Source organism: Electrona antarctica, assembly GCF_951216825.1.
Source record: "Electrona antarctica genome assembly, chromosome: 23".
In the NCBI taxonomy this organism is placed as follows: Eukaryota; Metazoa; Chordata; class Actinopteri; order Myctophiformes; family Myctophidae; genus Electrona; species Electrona antarctica.
In genome coordinates, this window is record NC_136804.1 from 25,495,749 (window position 1) to 25,520,229 (window position 24,481).

The 24,481-nt window shown below is 45.2% G+C and overlaps 1 protein-coding gene across 1 annotated transcript in view; it reads left to right on the forward strand.

Annotated features, from left to right (window-relative positions):
- Nucleotides 1-128: 128 nt before the first annotated feature.
- LOC306916733 (uncharacterized protein) overlaps nucleotides 129-24,481 on the forward strand; it is a gene marked incomplete at both ends in the record, with an annotated part of 88,564 nt that continues 64,211 nt past the window's right edge. Inside the window, 3 exons of the mRNA XM_079494751.1 lie at nucleotides 129-326; nucleotides 7,528-7,596; nucleotides 19,843-20,032. Coding sequence (XP_079350877.1) covers nucleotides 129-326; nucleotides 7,528-7,596; nucleotides 19,843-20,032 — 457 coding nt within the window. The remainder of the gene's footprint in view (nucleotides 327-7,527; nucleotides 7,597-19,842; nucleotides 20,033-24,481) is intronic.

Consider the following 24,481-nt stretch of genomic DNA (forward strand, 5'->3'; position numbering starts at 1 on the left):
GCTTCCTATTCAAACATGAAACTTTACATGCAGTGTCAGAACGTAGTAGGAGTTTTTCCGTTTGTGCCGTAGTGTAGAAGACCAGCGAACTGATAGGATAGGATACACAGCATCACACAGACTGTGACATGTGGCTTGTTGTAGAGAGAAGCCGTGCTCCGGCAGAGCCTTACTGGGACAGCAGAGAAGCCAGAAGAGGCCGGTTGGAACCCAGCGACCGCCGCCGGGGGAGGCTGCTGGTGCCCGTCAGACCTGGGCATCCTTCTGTCAACGCCGACGGCTGGTCACACCACGGCTCCGGCCCAGCGCTGCACTCGGACAGCAGGGTGAGTCCATCCCTGCCCAGTCAGTGACCACCCAACACCACCCAATATCAGTGGTGGAAAGCACAACTAAGTACATTTACTTAAGTACTGTACTCAAGTGCAATTTTGAAGTATTTGTGCTTTACTTGAGTGTTTCCAGTTTCCAATACTTTTACTTCTCCCCCCCTACTCATATTGGATCCTAATATTGTACTTTTACTCCACTGCTGCATTATTTGAAACCTTTTAGTTACTAAGTTACTTTGTAGATTCAGATTTTTATGTCAAAACATATACATTAACCACTTCAGCCCTATATGTATTTACATTTTGGCCATTCGAAAATAGACAATCTAGAAAATATTTTCATATTTGAAAACTTGTGAAACGGGGCATTCTGCCTAATACTTTTGGCACTCTTACGTACATTTTGATACCAACACCTTTGAACTTTTACTCAAGTTCATTTTGAATTCCGGACCTTTTACTTGTACTGAGTATTTCCTACATTGCAGCATTGATACGTTTACGTAAGTAAGACATATGAGACTTAACGTTTTTCCACCCCACTGCCAACACCTCCTAATACGATAATCCACCCCGCAGCAGAACAGAACGGCCCACGGCATGCCGCCATGCCGCCGCCCCACCACAACTCCCTATATCCCCCCCCAAAATGAAAGCCAAACGCCAAGCGCTGCTGAATCCAGCCCCATGGGGAGAGCAATGAGAGAGAGAGAGGAGAGAGCAGCATCTGTCCACCTCTCTGACACTAATGAATGTTAAGTAGCCAAAAGCTGCCGGTTGTGCCACCATCCCAGAGGTCACTGTGACCGGTGGGGTGGCACAGGGGGGCTCCGCTTTGTGCGGACGGGTGCGCCGACCCCCCCCGCATGCGTGTCGGCTAAAATGGCTGGACGGACGGCTCACTCCTCACGCGCCATGCCATGCAGGCACAGTCCCAGCGCCAGCGGTCGTCCATATTGATCCCCTGCACTGGCAGATTAGAGAATAAAAGGAACTCTGTCGTGTCGGTGGGGTTCCCTCCTAACTCCCGGGGTCTCATTTCAGGGTCACGGAGTCCCATGCAAGCCCTCTGACCCAGAGCCCCGACGTGCGATGCACACACACACACACACAAACCGCCGCGCCGGGAGCTATGTATGCGGACTCCCTTTCCAGGGACGGATGGACCCCATTAAACGGGATTGGTTGGATGCTCACATTCATGCTTCATTATAGCTGACCCCCAGACCCCCTTTCAACTGTCTCAATCTGGGCTATGGGGTCTAACCTGGCCAAAGCCATGCTGAGGTGGTCAACCGGGGCCTTTTGTTGTCCGTGTTTAGCCTGATGGCCGGTTTGTTTGACTGTCTCCCGGACGGCATCTCCTCATCCGCTTGTGCCCGTCCTGTGTTGTCGGTTCCTGTGGTGCTCTCATATAGCTCAGGGTGACAGAGTAACCCCCTTTGTCTCAATTTAAGTCTGTTTAGATGGCTGCCAGCATGGGTGGGTGGGTGTTTGTGCGAGTGCGCGCGCTATGTGCACATCGCCTGTGTGTGTGTGTGTGTGTGTGTGTGTGTGTGTGTGTGTGTGTGTGTGTGTGTGTGTGTGTGTGTGTGTGTGTGTGTGTGTGTGTGTGTGTGTGTGTGTGTGTGTGTGTGTGTGTGTGTGTGTGTGTGTGTGTGTGTGTGTGTGTGTGTGTGTGTGTGTGTGTGTCAATTATACAAACGCAGGTATACATTCCATGCTGAATCTTTTTATTTCACCTTATTTAACCTTTTTTTTTTTTACCCCTGTAGCTACGATCAGACACCACCTACTTGCCATGATGGGAAGTGTGTGTGTGTGTGTGTGTATGCGTGCGTGCGTGTCCCATGTCCGTCTGTCTGTCTGTCTTATCCCCTCACTCACTCCCACAGTCAGTTCTGACCTCATGCACCAGGATGTAACTCTGATCCCTGGCTTTCTGCACGCTGTCCTGCTCCCTTAATGAAACGCTGATTAAATGCCTATTAATGTACCCTGACTCACAGGCGGGCTGTAATCAGGTGGAGCGGAATTAATAAAACATCTCCAGCCATATAGCACTCAGGAAGGGGCTCCCTGGAGGCAGGCAGACAGACAGATGGCATACAGTAGAAAACACCAGTGGTAGGGGGAAAAAAGCTAGTCAATATATAAATTCTGCAAGATAGAAATACTCTGTTTCGAGTGGAAGTCCGGAATTCAAAATTTGCGCGAGTATAAAAATTGCAAAAGTATTGGCATAAAAATGACTTAACGTATCAAAAGTAAAAGTACCCGTGATGCACAATGTCCCATTTTAAGATTTTAGAGAGAGAGACAGAGAGAGAGAGAGAGAGAGAGAGAGAGAGGGGCAGGCGTGCGGGGGGGAGAGGGAGGGAGAGAGAGAGAGAGAGAGAGAGAGGGGCAGGCGTGCGGGGGGGAGAGGGACGGAGAGAGAGAGAGAGAGAGAGAGAGAGAGAGGGGCAGGCGTGCGGGGGGGGGAGAGGGAGAGAGAGAGAGAGAGAGAGAGAGAGAGCAGGATAAAGGAGGGCGTGCGAGAAGGAGATGGGATAGAGCGACGACCAGCCACCACTTTGGGTGATTAGCTCATAAATTGGTAATTTGATCTTGGCCTGTTCCACCTACACATTGTTGATAAGCCTGACCATATTTGAGCATATTTCCCCCGGCCTGCTGGCCGAGACCAGCAGCTCTGCACTTCCACTTCCTGCCAGCCCACACGCAGCTTCACCTTCACTGGCGTCTAGGCTGTAAAGTACATTTTACTGTAAATGCAAATTAGAATTTGTCTCGCCTTGTTGATTTATAAAGAATAAAGACTCTACTAAATCTACTAAATCACTAAATGCCCTATTTTATACTTTGTGGTACAACATTGTTGCACAAAACTTGCAGAAAACGGCTGTCACATTTCAGAAACATTGAAAGGAATAAAGCATGTTCAACGATTTTTGTCTTAAAATCGATAATCGATTATCGTTTGGGATCGAATTAATCGATTAGTTCGATTAACTGTTGCACCCCTACTGACATCCTCGCTGACAGGAAGTAGTGTGTGTGTGTGTGTGCGTGTGCGTGTGCGTGTGCGTGTGCGTGCGCACACGCACAGTGGAAATCCCATCTGCCAGGAATCTCCCTAATCTCATCATCTGAATTGAACGAGGAAGAGGAGAATGGCAATCACTTTAGACAAACCCTCTATGGGATTATGTGTTGTGTTGTGATGAGGCCTCAAATGATGACATCAAAGGCAGATTAAGGAAATTGATGACTGAGTTTTGCTCGTCATCTACTCTGTTTTTATATTAGTCACTTATGTCCTAGATTTGTAGTTCAACTGTATGCATATGATGAATATCCTTTTCTTAAATTCTTATCATAATATCAAATTCATCATCTCTTGGGTGAATGTATGCATTATGGGCGTTTTATGTGCCCATAGACGGCCCTATCATATTTCTCTAACCAATCAATCAGTATTTGAAGGGACACTATCATGATTTTAAATAATAATGATACATTTCATTTGTAATGCACTTTTCATTCACAGTGCTACAGTACATGGTTAAAAACACATAATCAATCATAGAAGGTTAAAAGCAGTGGGTTTTTTTAATTAAAAAAGTCCAGCACAAAAAAAGGACATTGGTCACACAACAGTTCAACATGAAAAGGCCTTCCGAAATAAAATAAAATGTTTTTAAAAGAGACCAGGGTCTGCGTTACTCTCAGGTCGGCTGCCGAGGAAGGCTGTTCCACAGGCGCGGTGCTGCCGAGCAGAAGGCCTGGTTGGTCCCCCATGGTGCGTAGGTTGGTACTAGGGAGGTTTGTGGAGGTTTCAGAGGTTTCAGATCTGAGGGTAGAGGTTTGTGGAGGTTTCATTTGTCTCTGTAGGCAGGGTGGGGCAGTTGTGAGTGATTACCTGGACCTTGTAGTCGATCCTGGCTGAAACAGGGAGCCGAGCCAGTGCAGTGAGAATATAGGATGGGTGTTACAGTATGTCAGTTGTTTTCAAGTCCTTTCGGATCAAGGTCCATTATTTATTCAGCATTTGAGCAACGGACCACCATGAGATGAGATTTAGCCTCTCAGACCAAAGACTTTGAATATTTTGTTATCGTTGGATAAGATTTTGTCCATAATTCCACACACAGCATTTTGTCATTGTAACATCCGGTTACGGATATTTGACTTCAAAATAAGGGTTGCGCGCGATAAAACCTTGGCAATGCGCGATAAATAGATAGAACAATAATTTAACTCTTTGAGAGTTATGGGTCCATTTGTTTTTCATTTTACACTCTCAAGGGTTAAAGACCTACAGGGGTCCATGTAGTTACCAATTCTCCGTCATTTAGCTGGGGACCACCTGGAACCCCCTCAGGGACGGTGCGGGACCACGGCTTGAGAACCACTGCAGTATGTGTCTCATTAGGACCCTGGCAGCGCTGTGCTGTTCTGGATGTATTGCAGCTTCTGAACACTCCTTGCCAGGAATCCCAATGAAGAGATAACCTAGACAAGTTGCAGGGGCAGGGGGCTAATGTTTCATTCAGAGCACTGAGCTCTGTGTTCTGCGTTTCTCCCAATTCAGTCACTATGCCAATTCCCGATTGCCCCATACAGGCATGCGTGGTGCTATTGTACCCCACTGACCATGCAGGGACGTGCTCAGATATAGACTCGGTGGTGCTTAAAAATCTTCATTTTTTTTCTCCATTATATTCCATTCTTCCCGTCTCTGTCTGCTATTCACTTCACGTTTCCCATTCCCCTCTAGAATGACACACAGACAGACCCTCCCTCCTGCCCGTGGATGCATGCACCACCTCGCTCTCAGCCACTTTGTCCTCAACCGTTAGCAAAAATGTACTTGATTTCACATTCAGTGTATAATTAGTGACAATAAGGTCATTGTAGCACAAGCGGCCATGATTCGCAGGGACATTGGTCCCCCCCCCCCCCCCCCCCCCTCCCTCATGGTTAATTATTCTAGCGCCATTAAGGCTTTTATTTAGGGGTGGAGTGCTTGTTGGGGCATTCTTCTAATGAGTATACATGTGGTCTATGGCCAGAATATTGTCGTTCTCATACATGGTAAGCAACAGAGCTAGCAGTATGGCTCCAGTAGGCTTCTGCTTCTGTGGTGTTCTGCACGCAACAAGAATGCCTCCTCCTCCATCGTACAAAGCAAACGTTTTAGTTTCGCTACAGCAGCACAGTTTAGAAGTTTATCTGATTATTTTAAGTCTACTTTTGTGTTTGTGTGTCTAAAACTCTCATACACTATAAAACAATATATGGCTTAGGCTATCAGCTGTTCTGTGCGCATGCACACATGTACAGTATGTGCGTGCGCGTGTGGCGTGCTGTGGTACTGAAAAGTTAATCACCATTACACCACTGCCTATCAGCTGGTGTTGCCCCCAACCCCCAGGGTAAGAAAAGTAACGCACATGGAATGTGCTGTGTGGGGTTCGCTCTTTCCGTGGAGTTCATTGTAGCAAATGCCTGCAAAGGCCTACAATTACAAGGCTAATGGCAGCCAGCATTGTGTTCTGCTTACTGTTGTCATGTTTGTTTGTTGTGCCTGCCAGTAATTATGCGCGTGACATCATCATCAAACCCGGAAGTTATGCAGGAATTCCTAATGAGTGGCAAAAAACTACTTTCTGGCCTTGACAGCCCATGCATCCAAACAGAAAAGTCCTATCTGATTGCATTAAACTCACACGACATTAAACTCACTTTGCCTGTTGCTTTGCCACTCAATTTGCCACTCGATGTGCCATTCACTTTAAGCATGCATACCCTCTATTGGTGCTGAGCCAAAACTGTATAGAAACAGTAAACAATGAAAAGAGAGCAGGGGCTCGCAACTACTTGACAAAGACCGCATAAGGTCGAAACGTCGTATTTTTTTGCCTGCCTGTCGCTAAATAAAGTTTGGAGCATCTTTAAAGTGAGTTGCGGGCCCCTGCTTTCTTTTTGTTGCCCCCCCCCCCCCCCCCCACGCTTGAGATTCATTGGCCCAGTCCAAAAATGTCATCCACGCTTATACGTGCCTGCATGCAGACAAACACACACTTGATGTGGCAAGCTTCATTGTCTCCCCTCCCCTGTGTGAGATCCTCTCTGGTCATGGGGTTACATCCCCCATGAATGAGAGGTGAGGCCTGGCTGGATCTCCTCTCTCTTTCTCTTTCCCTGGAGTGGTACTGACTGACTCCAGGCTTCTGGGATCTGCCATGATAGATGGACGAGATGTCGTGTGGAATATGCCGCGTACTGGCGGAGTGTGTGTGTGTGTGTGTGTGTGTGTGTGTGTGTCCACTAGTGATTGATGAGTTAACCAGTGGTGTACCCAACCCTATACCCCTCAAAATTTGAGGAAGCAACATCTAAAATTATTAGTCACATTTAACTTTAATACCTTATATTTAATATTGTGAGCTTGTAGATGTGTTCAAGCTGTTACTTTGGGCTTGTTTAACTGTAAAGACAATCGGACCGATTAAGTAATCGGTCCGATTGATTAATCGGTCTGATTGATTCAATCGGGCCGATGCCGATTCATCATCAATCGGGCCGATGCCGATGAATCACTAGTAGATGTCCCATTTCAAGTTTACAAATGTATAAAAAATCTCTTGAAAATAGTAGATCTACGAGCTCACAATTCGTCACGATGCATTCCTTTACAAAAAGTAGATCAGGGACAATCACGTGGGACCTTAGAGTATATATTAATTGAGACGGCACCGGATTTCTCCTCCCATCCACTTGCATTAAGTTGCTCAAAAGCGCATGAGACGATTTCACTCCTCCTTCCGGGTAGGAACAGAGTGCATTCTGGGATGGATTGGGCCAAACACATGAACGCGCTGGCCGTTGACTATATCATTGCACGCGTTCACGTATGAAACAGTGTTCACGTGTCATCATGAACGTCAATGATAGTCAACGGACCAGCTCTGGCCCAGCGCTGCAATACCAAATTCGGCCACTATGTCCATTTCGCCTCAGGGTTTCCTCCGGGTGCCGTCTCTAGTAATATATACTCTAAGCTTGGGACCCATAAAAACGTGTCCACCTGCCCACAAATGCGTCCCAATCCAGTGCTTTAAAAAAAATGTTTTAACAATTTTGTTTGGTAATTTGGTTTGGTTTGTTTCCTTATTTTGTTTTGCAGAGACCCCTCCTCTACATGTCCTTTGTCAGCAAGGCCATCTTGTGGGATCGAGGACTTTACCGCTGCACGGTGAGTGCTCAAAATCCCATTCCAACGTATTTCAATCGAGTGATATGCGTGAATGGCTCCTCCAAGGCAGTGGTTCCCAAACCTTTTCATGTCAAGGACCCCCAAATTGACACTCATTAGCCCGCGGACCCCCATTTGAAAAGATATGCCAAGGAAGCCCCATAAGAGAAGATTTTTACGGATTTTCATTTCAAGGACCCCCAGGTTTGACCTGAATTAGGCTACGGACCCCCTATTTAATGGCATTTCTATATCTGGGACCCCCAATTTATATTGTAAAATCAATGTTAATTTAACTCTGAGAGTGTACAAATGGAACCAAATGGACCCGTTAGGGTCCATTTGGTTCCTAATTGGCATTCCAGGCAAGTGCTCTCCGGACAAAATGGACCCGTTAGGGTCCATTTGGTTCCTAATTATCATTTAACTGGGGAGCCCCTGGAACTCTCTCAAGGACCCCTAGGGGTCCCCGGACCCCACTTTGGGAACCCCTGCTCCAAGGCACCGAGATTATGTTGAATGTCTGATTTCCACATACTCCCCATCCCATGCAAGGCATTCCAGGCAAGTGCTCTCCGGACCTTCAGGGCCTGTTCAGTTGAGGCAGTCCAGGCCCCGAGGTACTTGAAGTCCTCAACTGGCTCGAGCACCGTCCCATCTGCAGTGGCAATGGTTTTGTCCTCTGTGTTTAATGTCATCAACTGTTTTCTTGGCATTGAGCTTGAGGCTGATCTTCCTGACCTCTATGGGGACCTACCACGGGTCACAGACAAAGTCAGAGAGAGAAGGATGAGGCTGGCAGGGCACTGCGTCAGGCACCCAGACAACTAGAGGCAAGACAATTGACTATGGGAGCAAAGCCAGGAGGGGAAAGAAGCACACCAACTACATAGACAGTTTAGCTAACAACACTGTAGAGCAGAAGAACCTGATGTTAGGAGAGTGTGGAGGGCAGCGATCCAGGAGTCCCGAGTTGGTGTTGGCTAGACCTCACTCTCGCAGTAACTAACTAACTAGACAACTTGTTTATACACGTGTGTGTGTGTGTGCGTGTGCGTGCGTGCGTGTGCGTGTGCGTGTGCGTGTGCGTGTGCGCGTGCGTGCGTGTCCTTCCGGGTAAATGTGTTATCATTTACTGCACGGTACTAAATGTTGGGTCAACCTTACTTGACCTCGCTCTCTAAAAGCTCTATTTTTGTAAATGTAAACAAGTTGTGAGTGTTCCTTTTCAATGTGACAATCGATAAACCATAATTCTTAAATATTTCAAATCAGGTCCAGGTTATTATAATTGTTTTCTTTTGTCAAAATTTAAAGTGTGTGTGTGCGTGTATACTGTACGTGCGTGTGTGTGCGTGTGTGTGCGCGTGTGTGTGTGTGTTTATGGTGAGTCGACATGCACATGCAATTTCCATGCAATTCTCTCATTTCCATGTACAGTAGGAGTAGTATTCGTAATCTTCTGACCATCATGGCTGCCGTGGTAAGTGGTCAGATGAGTGGGCCACGTTCATTTTAAGAGCATGTTTAATGTTAATGATCAATCAAATCGATCGATTGTGTTCCGGTTTGGATCAATGGAACTAACGTAGTATACTTTAAGTTCCTATTCATCTGTAACAGAATGAAAAGTCTTGTTTTTTTTTCCAAGGTTTTATATTTTTTTGCAAAGGCTTTATTGTCATCCATGCACCCTTATCCCTTATCCCGAAACTTTTTTTTTTTTTTTTTACTATTTTGAAAAACATTTTAAAATAGTTCAACTAGCCGATCTACATCGAGACGTTGTGAGCTTGTAGATCCGCTATTTGAACTATTTTAAAAGGATTTTTAAAATAGTAAAAAATGGCAAATACGTTTAAGGATAAGGGTTAAGGGGTGGCGCAAGATATAGCCCTTAGTGTAATATTTGGACCCGGGATGTAAGTAAGAGTAAAAGTATTCGAAATTGGAAATACTCAAGTAAAGTACAAATACCTCAACATTGTACTCGAGTACAAGTACTTTAGTTACACCACTGGTGCTACGTACAAGCTAAGTGCACTACACAGCAAGCACAAAGAGGCAGGCCACGCGCACACACACACACACACGCACACACACACACACACACACACACACACACACACACACACACACACACACACACACACACACACACACACACACACACACACACACACATGTTTCTTTCTATCTTGAACACTCACAAGTCCCCACCTCTCTCTCAAAAGAGAAGAGCCTGGGAGGGAGTGCTTGTGCCACAATTAACAGTGGGGTTGCCATGGGGACGACAGCACAGTTGTGTGGGCTGGCTTCCTGTCTTGGCCTCTGGTTAAACAAACAAGTGAGGACGGGCCCGGGGGGGGGGGCGGGGGTGGATGGGGCTGGGGGGGAAACAAAGACGCTCGCTGGTCCTTATACGGGTCCTCATTTACATCTTCGACTGCCCCTCGGCGTACTTCTGCATTCAACCAAGTTCATCAGCCCGGCATCGCACTCTCGCATTCTCCTCTTTAAAAGAAACGCCTCGTAAATCGCGATTGAGGCATATACAGCGACACTGAAACCTTATAGTCCCCCGTCCATCCAACCGTCCAGACAGACAGACAGACAGACGAGAGAGGCTGTTGACCCGTTGTTGCTTTTAGAGCTGACACCTCTTGTCTCTCACCCAGGATGCAGGTTCCCAAGTGGGACCCATAGGCGATTTTAGGGGGGTGCCCAGGGGGCACGTGCCCCCCCTGGTGGCCAAAAAAAATAAAATTAAAAGAATTTAGATATATATTTTTTGTCAATTGTAACTTTATACTCATTAATAATTGTCATTTCATTCATGCTTTGTAATGAACAGTTTTGACATGACTCACATGCTGATTGGCTATAGTGTGCTCCAAAATGAGTAGGCTAAATAAATCATATAGTGTCTAGAAAAATAAGTACTTGTCTTGCATATTTAGTTATATTCTATAGCTTAGCCATTGAGTTCTCACAGATGTGTACCCAGATATTGTAGGCTAAAAAAACTAAAAAGTGTTTGGTTCCCCCCCCCTTTCTGGTAGAGCCTAAAATGGCCTATGGTGGGACCGACCGCATGGTTCAGAATGTATAGAAGGAACACACAGGAACAGGTGCACAAACAGACACAAGATGTCAATGTTTGCGTTGATGTAACTCACAGAGTTCACCCCAGGTTGATACAGTAAGTATTTTTATTGACATTTATTGAAAAGGGTTTCCGGCACAGGATAAAATCCTCTACGCCAGACTCATAAACAAACACAATATACATGTATATTAAAATTCACAAACAACAAAACCCACCCACTACTGGGGCAGCGGTGGCCGAACGGTTTGCGGAGCGGTCTTGTTATCGGAAGGTCGCCAGTTCGTATCCCCGGACCGGCACGTTAAAATTACCACCGCTGAAGTGCCCTTGAGCAGGGTCTGGCTGTAAACAAGTTCGTCAAGCTTAGTCCATTCACCCTGGGTAAACAAAGAACTTTGCTTTGCTTTTACCCACCCACCCCACATACAGTACATATAAATCCCATACTTTCATACTTTCCCATACTTTCACTAAAAATACAATTCATGAGCACACTTTTTGTTTCTTATACAATAATACAAAAAAGTATTTTGTTGACCAAAATGTATGTAAGTCTGTTCTTAAAAGTATTTAACTGAAGGAGCCTGGACCACTTCCTCTGGAAGTTTATTCCATGTTCTGACAGCTCTAAGTGTAAAGACATTCTTTCTCTTTTATTAATGACAGTTTAATGGTAAAGAGTTTAAGGAAATTCCCTCTCAACTCATACCTGCTGTCCCAGAAATGGACAACAGGCTCGGCTGTAAAGTCATATACAGTATGGTGAACAAGTTTATAGACATCAATCATATCTCCTCTGTGCCTCCTATACACTAACGTTGGTAACTGTCTTAACCTTTCTTCATATGACAGTTCTTTCAACACTGGTATTAATTTAGTAGCCCTTCTCTATTTTCTCTATATATTTGATTTTGTAAGGGCACCAGGCATGAGCTTGCAAATTCAAGATGAGATCTCACCAAGGATTTGTATAACGGTATAAATAATTCTTTACGTAAATTAAAAAATTATCGCCAACATGGAGTTTGCCTTCTTTACTTTTTCAGAAATGTGCATTTGAAATTGTAATGAATTATCAACCACCACCCCTATATCCTTTTCTTCCTCTATACTTGATGAATCACTAGATCTCCAACTGTATAATTAGCCAAGTTGTCACTTTTGTTTACATTTATCTGGATTCAATTTCAGCAACCACCTTTCACATTGTTGGTACTCTGGAGGTCTGCTTGGAGTTGTGCTGTGTCAGTGTCCTTGGTAATAGTTCTAATTATTTTCGTATCATCCTCAAAAAGGTAGACATCGGATTGTATCTCACTTGGTAGATCATCATTTATATAAATAACAAAAAGCACAGGAATATGCTAAGTATATGATGTCAAAATCAACACCCTTGCAGTGGAGTTGGTGATGGGTGGTGTGGGGGTGGTGGTGGTGGTGGTCTTGGGGGGGGGGGGGGGGGGGTAGAATTGGCAGTGTGTTGTGGGCCTGCCTGCGAGGCCTGAAAAGCCAAGGTCATTGTCTAAGCCCGTCGAAAGTAGAAAGTTGCACTGAATGCTAAGCTGCATCTGAGCCTGGCTTCTGACACGAGCTGATAATCAGATTTACTCCGCCGAATCCACCGGACTCCACAATGCGCCCCACTGTCGTCCGTCCGTCCCCCCCCTCCCCCCGGCGCTCCTACACCCCACTACCCCTTTGCCCCTCAACGGCCCCCTTCCTCGCCAGCATCCCGATCCTCCATCCACCACACACACACACACACACACACGCACACGCACACACACCCCTTCGCCAGAGCAAAGCTAATTACACCCCGCAGAAACACAAATCTCCATGATTTAACCCATTAAGGCCAGTGGTTCTCAAACTTTTCATGTCAAGGACCCCCAAAATGAATGATGTATTTGACTTGACCCCCATCTCAAAATATTTTGTTCCCCAGAAGCAAAGATTTGAGTAAAAAATATATATTCAAAGGTTTCCACAAAAACATTGTTCGCTTTAAAAAAAGACATATTCAAAAATGTCACAATTTTTCAAACATAGCAGATCTACAAACTCATTGTGCGGCACGAACTGACTCGCTATATGCGCTTGTACGATCTGCTAGTTTTGACAAGTTGTGACACGCACTGTACACACACACACACACACACACACACACACACACACACACACACACACACACACACACACACACACTCATATAAAAATGACACGGATGCGTTCTCGGTCTTGCTGTGTTAAAAAGTCACTCTTTTTTTCATGGGTTTAACCTTGTTAGGGCCTAGCTAAGCTCTGGCTTTTCTTTCTTGTGCATCATCATCAGCTCTGTGAAGATTTCTCTGTTCCTGCGAGACGCGAGGAGGACATAGACACACTTCTGTCTCCTCTCCGAGTCGCCCGCCTGTCACAGGGTTCACTCGGAGTCAGCGTCATTAAGTGTGTGTGTGTGTGTGTGTGTGTGTGTGTGTGGCCTGCCTCTTTGTGCTTGTTGTGTAGTGCACTTAGCTTTTACGTTAGGGTTAGGGTTAGGGTTAGTGGTGTAACTGTAAAGTACATGTACTCAAGTAGCCTACAATGTTGAGGTATTTGTACCTTACGTGAGTATTTCCAATTCTTAATACTTTTACTTTGATTGATTACCCGAGTCCCGTGGTGGGAGTTCTGCTCTGGTTTTGGTCAATATTAAGTAGTTCCGGTAATTTTGTGGGGGACACAGGGGACCACACATTAAAAGTAAATTAATTCACAAAACTCAAAAATTGTTGACCTATTTCTAAAATATTAGCGCAACTTTCGTTCATCTTTGACCCCTACAGTATATCACATGGAACTATTTTTTTGGCGTATAGTGATATGGACATAAAAAACATAGTTCCATGTGATAGAGGGGTCAAAAATGTATTTACTTTTAATGCGTGGCCTCCTGTGCACCCCACAAAATGACCGGAACTACTTAATATTTCACCAAAACCAGAGCAGAACTCCCACCACGGGACTCAGGCAATCAATTAATACAGTTGCAACCACTCATACAGTATTTCATACAGCTTAAGTTAAAACAAATCTGAACTATCCCTTTAAGTACATTTTTAAGCTAATACTTTTGTACTTTTAAGAGTATTTTCTATATTACCGTATATACTTTTACTTGAGTAAAAAAAGTACTTTTTCCACCACTGCTTGTATATGTATTATGTATCACATAGCGTGTGTGTCCATGTGTGTGTCCGTCCGTCCGTCCGTCCGTCCGTGTCCATGTGTGTGTGTGTGTGTGTGTGCGAGTGTGCGTGTGCGTAACTGTGTGTGCTTGGAAGGGGGGGGGGGGGGGGGGGAAGGGGGCAGGAGCACACGCCAGTGTCTCTGGCCATCTGGGACTCTGACTAACTAATAGACTTCCTACATTCATCTAGCACTGTGACTGCTGCTACGCTGTGCACATCTCCATCCACCGGGGAGCTGTGGGCCACAAACAGAGCCCTAATGACATTAAGCCGTGTGCGTGTGTGCGTGTGTGTGCGTGTGTGATAGTGAGGGCGGCGTGTGGGCTGCCTGACGCCAAGAGGTCATGCTGTTTCCTGCATGGGGGGGGGGGGGGGGGCAGGCAGGGGCCTGGGACGAGCCCACCACCATTTCGTTTAGTCATAGTCTTCCTTTGAATAAAATTGGATTTAGTTTCCGTCGTATTTTAGCAAGGGGTAAATAAAATGGTAAATGGTGCATTTATATAGCGCCTTTATCCAAGGCGCTTTACTTATAGATTGTGCATTACATTCACCCATTCACACACACATTCACACACCGATGGCGGCGGAAACCATGCAAGGCACCAACCTGCACATCAGGAGCAATTAGGGGTTCAGTGTCTTGCTCGAGGACACATCGGCGCTATGACTCTGGGGGAGCCCGGGTTCGAACTAGCAACCTTACGGTTGCCATCCAGCCACTCTACACCTGAGCCACCGCCGCCCCTGGGGGATAGGAGATCGAGACAATATACCTGAGATAAGATACAGTAAAGGTGTGTGAGCATAGTAGCAGATGTGTACAGTACCTTGCTAGAATAAAAACAAACAAACACAAAAGTCGACAGTGCGTTGTACAAGGCATTAACGTGCAAAGGTGCGTATATAACCACATAATCCATGTGAATTCGACTGACACTGGTATAATCCACAATTATGAGGTAGAGCAAAGAAGAAGGTCAAGGAAGAAAAAAAAAGACTTGTCCCGGTGTGCGCTGTGGCCAGGTTGCGCCCGCGAGTGTGCTGATGTAGGTTCTCAACCTTCTCAGCCCGCGACCCCCCAAAATAGTCATGTTTGAACCGGGGACCCCCCCCCCACACACACACACCCTGACAAGCACTTGGGATTGTAGGAGTTGAGGCATTACGTTAAGTTTGACTCAGTTCCCACAGATAAATAATGTGAAAATAGCAGTAGATCAACTTTTGCCTCTTTCTTTTATTATTTGACAATTTGGCCAATGTTTAAACCGTTATCATAGTAGTTTGTTGTTCACAGCGTCGTTTAGATGAGAGAGTTGTGACAACTCCGTTCACTCCATAGGGCGAGTCCAATGGCGGCTCTTCTACAGACTACATAGACTTCTATTGGCGAAGAGCATGGCGAAATGTGACAAAGTCCTGGACCGGAAGTTGGCAGAATGCACTGGACTCAGGCAACAGCCCAGCTTTAATGATCTTAAATCCCTTTTATTTTAAATCGTTTTTTAGTAATAATACAACATAAACATTACAGAGACTTTTGTTGTTACTGTACAATACTTCAAAACTGCATACATACCTAAAATTGCTGATATGTGGCGTGCACCACCCTCGTTGAAAACAATGTATTTCAAACTCCAGCTTGTCACGCTTCTGCCCCCGCAATGACAACACTCTCCTAGTCTACACCACTCTGGTTGTTCATTACTTCTGATTTTTATCTTAAAGTCCTTAATACATACATTGTAACTTTTATTATTGTAATCTGGGGACAAACAAAACAAGTAATGGGTTAAATCATGGAGATTTTGTTGTCCCAACCCAGACCTGAAAGACTTACTGATCCGGTGATGTAATGGATGTGTTGTGGGTTGATTATTCGGTGAATAGGATGGGGGGGGAGGGAGGTGTGTGTGTGTGTGTGTGTGTGTGTGTGTGTGTGTGTGTGTGTGTGTGTGTGTGTGTGTGTGTGTGTGTGTGTGTGTGTGTGTGTGTGTGTGTGTGTGTGTGTGTGTGTGTGTGTGTGTGTGTGTGTGTGTGTGTGTTTTGAGTTAAATTTTGTATACTGTTAAATGATTATGCTGTTTTTGCTTGATCAGAAAACAAATATAAAAAAATTGAATGAGAAAAAATGTTGTCCCAACCCACAGGTTGAGAACCAGTGATACCCAAACCAGTCTAGCCTCACAAAGCCAGCCATCATATTGTCTTTGATGCACCTGAGTGACAGGTAATGAAGAGGGGGCCACAGGGGTGGCTGGGTGGGTGGGTGGGTGGCTGGGGGAGGGCTATAGCTTCATGCCTGCTGGCTGTTGTTCGTTTGCTTCTGGCTCACTTCTCTCCTCTTTACATCACAAGAATGCAAAGCTTTAAAGCCTTCAGATCTGAGGAGAGGGAATAAGGGGGACAGTGCGAGGATTAAAACAAAAAAAGAGAGAGAGGCTGATCCTCCCCATGAGTCACAGTCACAGACAGGGACCCCCCCAACACACACACACACACACACACACACACACCCATCCATTTCTATGTCTGTCTGTGGCTCTTCTGCTTTGTAGACACAGATGCATAATGTGTACTGTGTGTGCGTGTGTGCGTGTGCGACTGGTGGAAAAAGTGCTCACATTTTTTACTTAAGTAAAAGTATCAATATACGGCAAAAATAAATACTCTGTTACAAGTAGCCTTGCTGTCCAGGAATTCAAAATGAACTTCAGTAAAAGTACAAGAGTATTGGCATCAAAATGTACTTAAAAAAGTACCAAAAGTCAAGAATGTCCCATGTCAAGTTTTCAAATGTATAGTAATCTTTTGAAAATGGGGCATGCGCGCACACACACGTTTGTGTGTGTGTGTGTGTGTGTGTGTGTGTGTGTGTGTGTGTGTGTGTGTGTGTGTGTGTGTGTGTGTGTGTGTGTGTGTGTGTGTGTGTGTGTGTGTGTGTGTGTGTGTGTGTGTGTGTGTGTGTGTGTGTGTGTGTGTGTGTGTGTGTGTGTGTGTGTGTGCGTGCGTGCGTGCGTGCGTTTATGTGTACCGCGGCGCTCTTAACAGGTTGGGCAATAATACATACAGCGAGGAGGTGAACTTTGTTTAGGTGTCTCAGATGCGAGCCTAAATCCAAGGCAAATAAAAGCCCGTTTGTTAGGACTGTTTGTTCTGTAAAGGCCACAGAGAGGGACTGAATGACTTACTGGATCCTCCGAGGCAGAGCATGCAGTGGAGGCTCTGCAGGGCTGGCAGCCTTTCACGAGCTGGCTGCATGCGGGCTGCAGCCCCACGCCCTCGCTCGGCACCTTCAATATTGACCGTCCCATCTGCTTTTATCTTCACGCAGAATACGAGACTGTGTGTGCGTGTGTGCAAGGTACTACTCGGTATCAGCTGAAAGCTGCTCAATTTAGGAGGAGGCGTTGTTTACTTTACCCATGATTATTGTTTCGACAATAATCAGTAATTATAATATTGTATGTAACAATGTTATATGAACTTTGTAACTGGCTCTTTCCCTAAGTATCTGACTGTACTGGCAGTGTTTATGTCATTTTCCTATACAGGGCATTCTTGTACTTCTGTTTATGTGGACATGCTAGGCCTACATATTGTAATGTGTAATCTATTTTTCCAACACATGGGGGTGCTGATGTTCTCATGCACCATTTGAATGTTCTCCTCCATTAGTGTATAGCTGGTGATGATATGGAAACTATAGGAGTGTGTTTTGGGTCTTATTTTTTGGCCTGTATGTCCAGTGTTTGAAACATGTGATGTTCTATACTAGTTCAATCTGTTTTAAAGGGACAAATCAAGTCCCCAATAAGGGTCCCCAAGGACCTTACAGCAGTGGTTCCCAAACTTTATCATGTCAAGGACCCCCAAATTGACACTCATTAGCCTGTGGACCCCCATTAGAAAAGATATACCAGGGTCCCCCCATAAGAGAAGATTTCTACGGCTCTAGCAGTGATTCTCAACCCGTTAAATTTCAAGGACCCCCAGTTTGACATGCATTAGTCTATACTCCCATTTAATGGCATTTCTATCTCTGGGACGCCCAAGTTATATTGTAAAATCAATGTTAATTTAACTCTGAGAGTGTACAAATGGAACCAAATGGACCCTAACGGGTTCCATTTGTACACTCTCAAATGGAACCCGGACCCCACTTTGGGAACCACTGCCTTACAAGCTTGTTTTCTGCCCCCGCAATGACACCACTCTCCTAGTCTACACCACTCTGGTTGTTCATTACTTCTGATTTTTATCTTAAAAGTCCTTAATACATACATTGTAACTTTTATTATTGTAATCTGGGGACAAACAAAACAAGTAATGGGTTAAATCATGGAGATTTTGTTGTCCCAACCCAGACCTGAAAGACTTACTGATCCGGTGATGTAATGGATGTGTTGTGGGTTCATTATTCCGTGAATAGGATGGGGGGAGGGAGGGTTTTTGTGTGTGTGTGTGTGTGTGTGTGTGTGTGTGTGTGTGTGTGTGTGTGTGTGTGTGTGTGTGTGTGTGTGTGTGTGTGTGTGTGTGTGTGTGTGTGTGTGTGTGTGTGTGTGTGTGTGTGTGTGTGTGTGTGTGTGTGTGTGTGTGTGTGTAGAAGATTGAGAAGATTTCTACGGCTCTAGCAGTGATTCTCAACCCGTTAAATTTCAAGGACCCCCAGTTTGACATGCATTAGTCTATACTCCCATTTAATGGCATTTCTATCTCTGGGACGCCCAAGTTATATTGTAAAATCAATGTTAATTTAACTCTGAGAGTGTACAAATGGAACCAAATGGACCCTAACGGGTTCCATTTGTACACTCTCAAATGGAACCCGGACCCCACTTTGGGAACCACTGCCTTACAAGCTTGTAGATCTGCTATTTTTTAATTATCGTGAAAATGTGGCGCAAATCTTTATATTCTTTCACAGCGAACGTTTTTAACTCAAATCCTTGCTTCTGGGTTCCAGGGTCTGGGTCCCTGGAACAGATATTTTCAGATGGGGGTCGGTGGCCAATTACATATAGTTTTTGGGGTCCTTGACATGAGAACTTTGAGAACCACTAAAATAGAAACATAGGTTTTTCGGAAAACTGTCATGATTTAGAAGACATTTGTACAATCTGTTCTCAGGTCTAACTGGTTCAATCAATCAATCAATCAATCAATCAATCAATCAATCATTCAGTCAATAATGATACCCACAGAATGTCCGGTTAACCCCAGTGTGAGAAACAATGCCTCACCTGTACTGTATAGGTTACGCTACTGTATAAGAAAGGTTAAAAAAAGACAACTGTATTGAAAATAACTGACCACTTTGAACATTATGACATAACATTATGAACAGCAGTGTTGATTTCGTCGACTAATACTATGACGAAAAATGTTCGTCGACTACCTTTTTTCACTGACGAAAACTAAATGGAAACTACATGAAAACTAAGCTAAGATGACTAAAAGTAAGACTAAATATACTGACAATTTTGTCAACAAATAAAAACTACACTAAAATGTTAGGAAGGGACTAGTGGACAAGAGATCCAGTATAGTAAAAGACACAAGTCACTTTACACTTGGTTGAAAATAGCCGATCTGCAAGCTCACAATGCGCGGCAGCGGTGCGCGACGCGTTGTGAGTGTAAAATCATCATCATTCATCAGTCATTACGACAGCATCAAGGCCCGCCAAAATACATTTTAGTTGACTAAATCAACTGTAGATTTAGTCGACTAAAATCTCATGGTATTTAGTCGACTAAAACTAGACTAACACTAAAACATTCCAGGTGACCGAAATGTGACCGAAAACTAAATGAAAACTACTCAAGAGACTGACTAAAAATAAAATAAAATTTGCTGTCAAAATCAACTACTGACATTGCTGTTGTTTTTGTCGTCTCTCAGGCCCACGCCAGTCCAAACGGCTGCCCCGTGTTGTGTCCGCGGTTCTCCTCCCACATGAAGGCCCGAGGCGCCGCCGCCGACGCGCTCCGACCTCCCACGCACCGCACACCTCAGCCGCCGCCACAGGGGCGGCGCCACACAGCGCTACACAGGACCCTCGGTGCCCACAAGAACATCGGTGGTGGAAAAAGTACTAAAATGTTTTGCACTTTTTGCACTCTGTTACAAGTAAAAGTCCGGAATTCGATATGTATGTACTTGAGTAAAAGTACGTAGTACGAAAGTGTCGGCTTCAAAATGTACTCAAAGTGCCAAAAGTAATCATGCAGAATGTCCCATTTCAAGTTTTCAAATGTATAATCATCTTTTGAAAATAGCAGATCTACAAGCTCTCTGTCACTTCCTATTATTGCAGGGAGCCGTCAGCGAGGCTGAGGACAAAATCTTCTTGCAAGGATAACAAAATATTCTACGTTTTGGGTCCGAGAGGCTAAATCTCATCAAATGGTGGTCCATCCGTGGCTCAAAGGGGGTGTACTTGTACATCAAGCTGCCTCAAGCTACAGAAACAGGAGATAGGCTCCTGCCCTATGGGCCTCAGGGCTCGGCAAGGCTACTTACTACTACTTACGGCCTTATGGGACTGTATCTCTTTCTTATCTTGATCTTATCTTATAGGTGGCTGCATGGGGGAGGGAGCTGGTCAGTACGTAGAGCTCGAGTTTAATCAGATACCTGCTTCGTGAGTTTCCAAATATTACGTACTAATACCGATGCTGAATGCCCTTCTCTTCGTTCTGTTCGTGCCTTATAGAGCAGTGGTTCCCAAACTTTTTCATGTCAAGGACCCCCAAATTGACACTAATTAGCCCGCGGACCCCCATTTGAAAATATATGCCAGGGACCCCCATAAGAGAAGATCTTTACGGCTCTAGCAGTGATTCTCACCCCGTTTCATTTCAAGGACCCCCCAGTTTGACATGCATTAGTCTACGGACCCCCATTTAATGGCATTTCTATCTCTGGGACCCCCATTTATATTGTGAAATCAATGTTAATTTAACTCTGAGAGTGTACAAATGGAACCAAATGGACCCTAACGGGTCCATTTGGTTCCATTTGTACACACTCAGAGTTACAGACCCATAAGGGTCCATTTGGTTCCAAACTATCATTTAGCTGGGGACCCCCTGGAACTCCCTCGAGGACCCCTGGGGGTCCCTGGACCGCACGTTGGGAACCACTGTTATAGAGGACGGTGTGGCATCATGCTGTGATGTCACGCTGTCGACCGTTTCCACGGTGACACTCTTGCTTGTAGATCGGCTATGTTCAAATGGCCGAAATGTATAATAGGGCTGAAGTGGTTCATGTATGTTTTGTCGAGTAAAAGTACTATAATTGCCTCTGAGATGTAGTGGAGTAGACGTAAATTTACTTTACTCAAGTAAAAAAAAATTGTACCAGACAATGCATGGAGGTGAATCATCTGAATGGGTGAAAAATAGCTGCCACTTTCACGGCACTGAGAAGTTGCCGTGAAGTTACTTTACACTCTGACTAAGAACGGAACCTAACCATAACCGCAAGCACGGGAGCAGACGCTAGTCCGACATGCGGATGAATGTCGGACTAATGCCCTGTCTGAAAAGCGCCCATCCCCCCTAAGAACCCTTACGGGTCTGTCTTTACACTCTGACTAAGAACCCTTACGGGTCTGTCTTTACACTCTGACTGAGAACCCTTACGACAGACCCTAAAGACAGACCCTTTACACTCTCCTTTACACCCTTTTCCAGCAGGGTTGAACCGGTTCCATTCTTTTTTCCACCCACCTAATTTTGAACCAAATTAATCCTTAAATCCCTAAAAGTTGGTTTCGGAACTGCAGAACAAAAATATATATATATATCTTTACTTCTTCTTGCCCTGAAGTGGGAACCAAAGTGGGCACTGTGTCACTCTCCAGCTTGGAAGATGCAGATGTGATATAAACCAGTAGCCTGGCGCGGCCAGACCCATAGCGAGGGTTCACTGATGTTTCTGCGGGGAGGAAACATCAGTGAACCTATGAGTTATGAGCTATGAGTCTGGCCGCGCCAGGCTAATAAACCAGTGGTTCTCAAACCTTTTTCACGTCAAGGACCCCCAAATTGACACTTATCAGCACGCGGACGGACCCCCCATTTGAAATGAAATGATATGCCTGCAGGGACCCCCATAACAGAAGATCTTTACGGCTCTATCGTGATATCACGTGTTTTGACAAAGTTAATTAACCTCTCCGAGTTCCATTGTGTTGTCTGTCCTTCCGACTCACAGAGTCATTGAAGGATGTGGTGGCCACCCCCTCGTCAGCTCTTAAATCCCCCCCCCCCCCCCTCTCTCTCTCTCTCTCTCTCTCTCTCTCTCACACTCTCTCTCTCTCTCTCTCTCTCTCTCTCTCTCTCTCTCTCTCTCTCTCTCTCTCTCTTGCGTTCTAAAACTGCGCTAATCTCTTCACGTCCTCTCTGGCTGAGGAGGAGGAGGTAGGAAGTGCCCCACAGCGCCGCCCTCCTGGTGGTCCAAGGATCAGGAGGAGGACCTGCTGCTCCATTCAGACAGAGCCATGCAGCGGCGGGCTCTGATGTGATGTGAAGGCATTTTGTCCCAGCTAGCACTCTCCTCAGCCACGCGGCAGGGCACTGCCGTGCGTGTGTGTGTGTGTGTGTGTGTGTGTGTGTGTGTGTGTGTGTGTGTGTGTGTGTGTGCGCGATGTGCGGAGGGAGAGGGTTGGGGGGGGGGGGGGGGGGGGGGGGGGGGGGTGGGCTGCGGGAGGGAGCGTATTTCTCAGAACCAGGGCCTAATACTAATTATTCTGCCATATGGCGGTTGGCTTCCTCACAATTGTCCCCCGACTGCTGTCCCTGAGGAAACGTGCTGTGCCGTCCGCCACAGAGTGGCCTGTGTGTGTGTGTGTGTGTGTGCGCGCGTGCGTACACGTGTGTGTGCGTGCGCTTTGCGCTTTGACACATGTCATTCATATGCACATCACACCACCCCGTTTCACACATATAGACACACACACACACACACGCGCGCGCACACACACACACACACACGTGAATGCGGGTGTAACAGATGGGAATGGCAGGGCATTGTGAGAGGCGCTGTGCAGAAATGTCCTCACCCCATAATATGCTGACTCCTCTCTGTGGCAGTCAGACCCCCTGGACACAAGAGCACATTGTCTTAGACCACCACTGCTGGAAGAAGTAACCCCAGAACACTAAACATCTTTTTTTTGTCACACCATCACTAAACTTAAACTTAAGTTAAATGTAAAATGTTCCATAAAAAAGGATTTATTTTATTATTATTATTATTATTATTTTTTGCGTTACACACATTAACCACTTCAGCCCTTTTCTACATTTCGGCCATTTTAAAATAGCCAATCTACAAGAACTGCACAATGCCATTGTGAGCCTATAGATCTGCTATTTTCAAAAGAAAAATAGCATGGGGTTTCAACAAAATGAGTTAACATAGCAGCATCAAAATCAATGTAACCACTTTAACCCTATTTTATACTTTTGCTTTAGCTATACTATTTTCTTTATTATTATTATTACTAGAACAATGCCCGTTGGGCACCGGCCTACTCGTGAATGATTGGAAATGCATGCATGGCACACCCAGTTATGCAATGATTTGTATAGTGTGAGACGAGTGTGTACTCTGTATTCCTTTTCTGGCCATGCAGGGTCTCACCGGAAACAGGCGGCTGCGTGCGCATCATTGTGATGTCAGAACATCATTGTGATGTCAGAACATCATTGTGATGTCAGAACAGATCAGCTCCATATATGGAGATATATGGGGTGATCAGGTCTGATCAATTGGCTAATTTCGGCCCTGTCCAGAGCCTGGGCAGAGGCTTTGGTGCTGGTTCTGGACAACCGGCTGTCCGACGGACTCAACACCGGGCACTGTGGTGGAACAAGTGTGTCAAATTTGAAGTGGGTGGGGCGAACGGTTCTCGAGTTACGTGGATTACAGACGTACGTACATACATAGAGACTTGGTGCATTTATAGATAGATTATAGATAGATTATTAACATTTTTTATATTTTTTATAATCTAAACACAAATATTCTCTACTGGGGGTTCCTGGCTGGCACAAATTATTTTCAGATGGCGCTCCGCGTCAGAATACATATCAATTTGGGGGTCCCGCAGATGCAGATGTGTGAGAACAACACAATAGAGCGTCGCAGTCCCGCCCCATACCAGCCCAGGAAATGATTCCCCGTTCATTTTCATCATAGACATTTCAAAAAGTATTTATTTAAAGACCTTTTAAGCCTCATACAAAGCCAACTCGAGTTGTGAGAAATCATGACAACAAACACAATTCTTCGGGCCGAACAAATAATTAGAAAGAAGAAGAAAACGACAGGTTACAACACTTTACGATGCTTAAAAGGACTTTAAATAAATATTTTGAGGGAATTATTTCCTGGGCCTGGCGTCGTCATGAAAGGGTGCGACTGCAACGCTCTATATCATTATCTAATATGGTTTAAATTATTAAGGAAATATGTAATTGTGTGTGTGTGTGTGTGTGTGTGTGTGTGTGTGTGTGTGTGTGTGTGT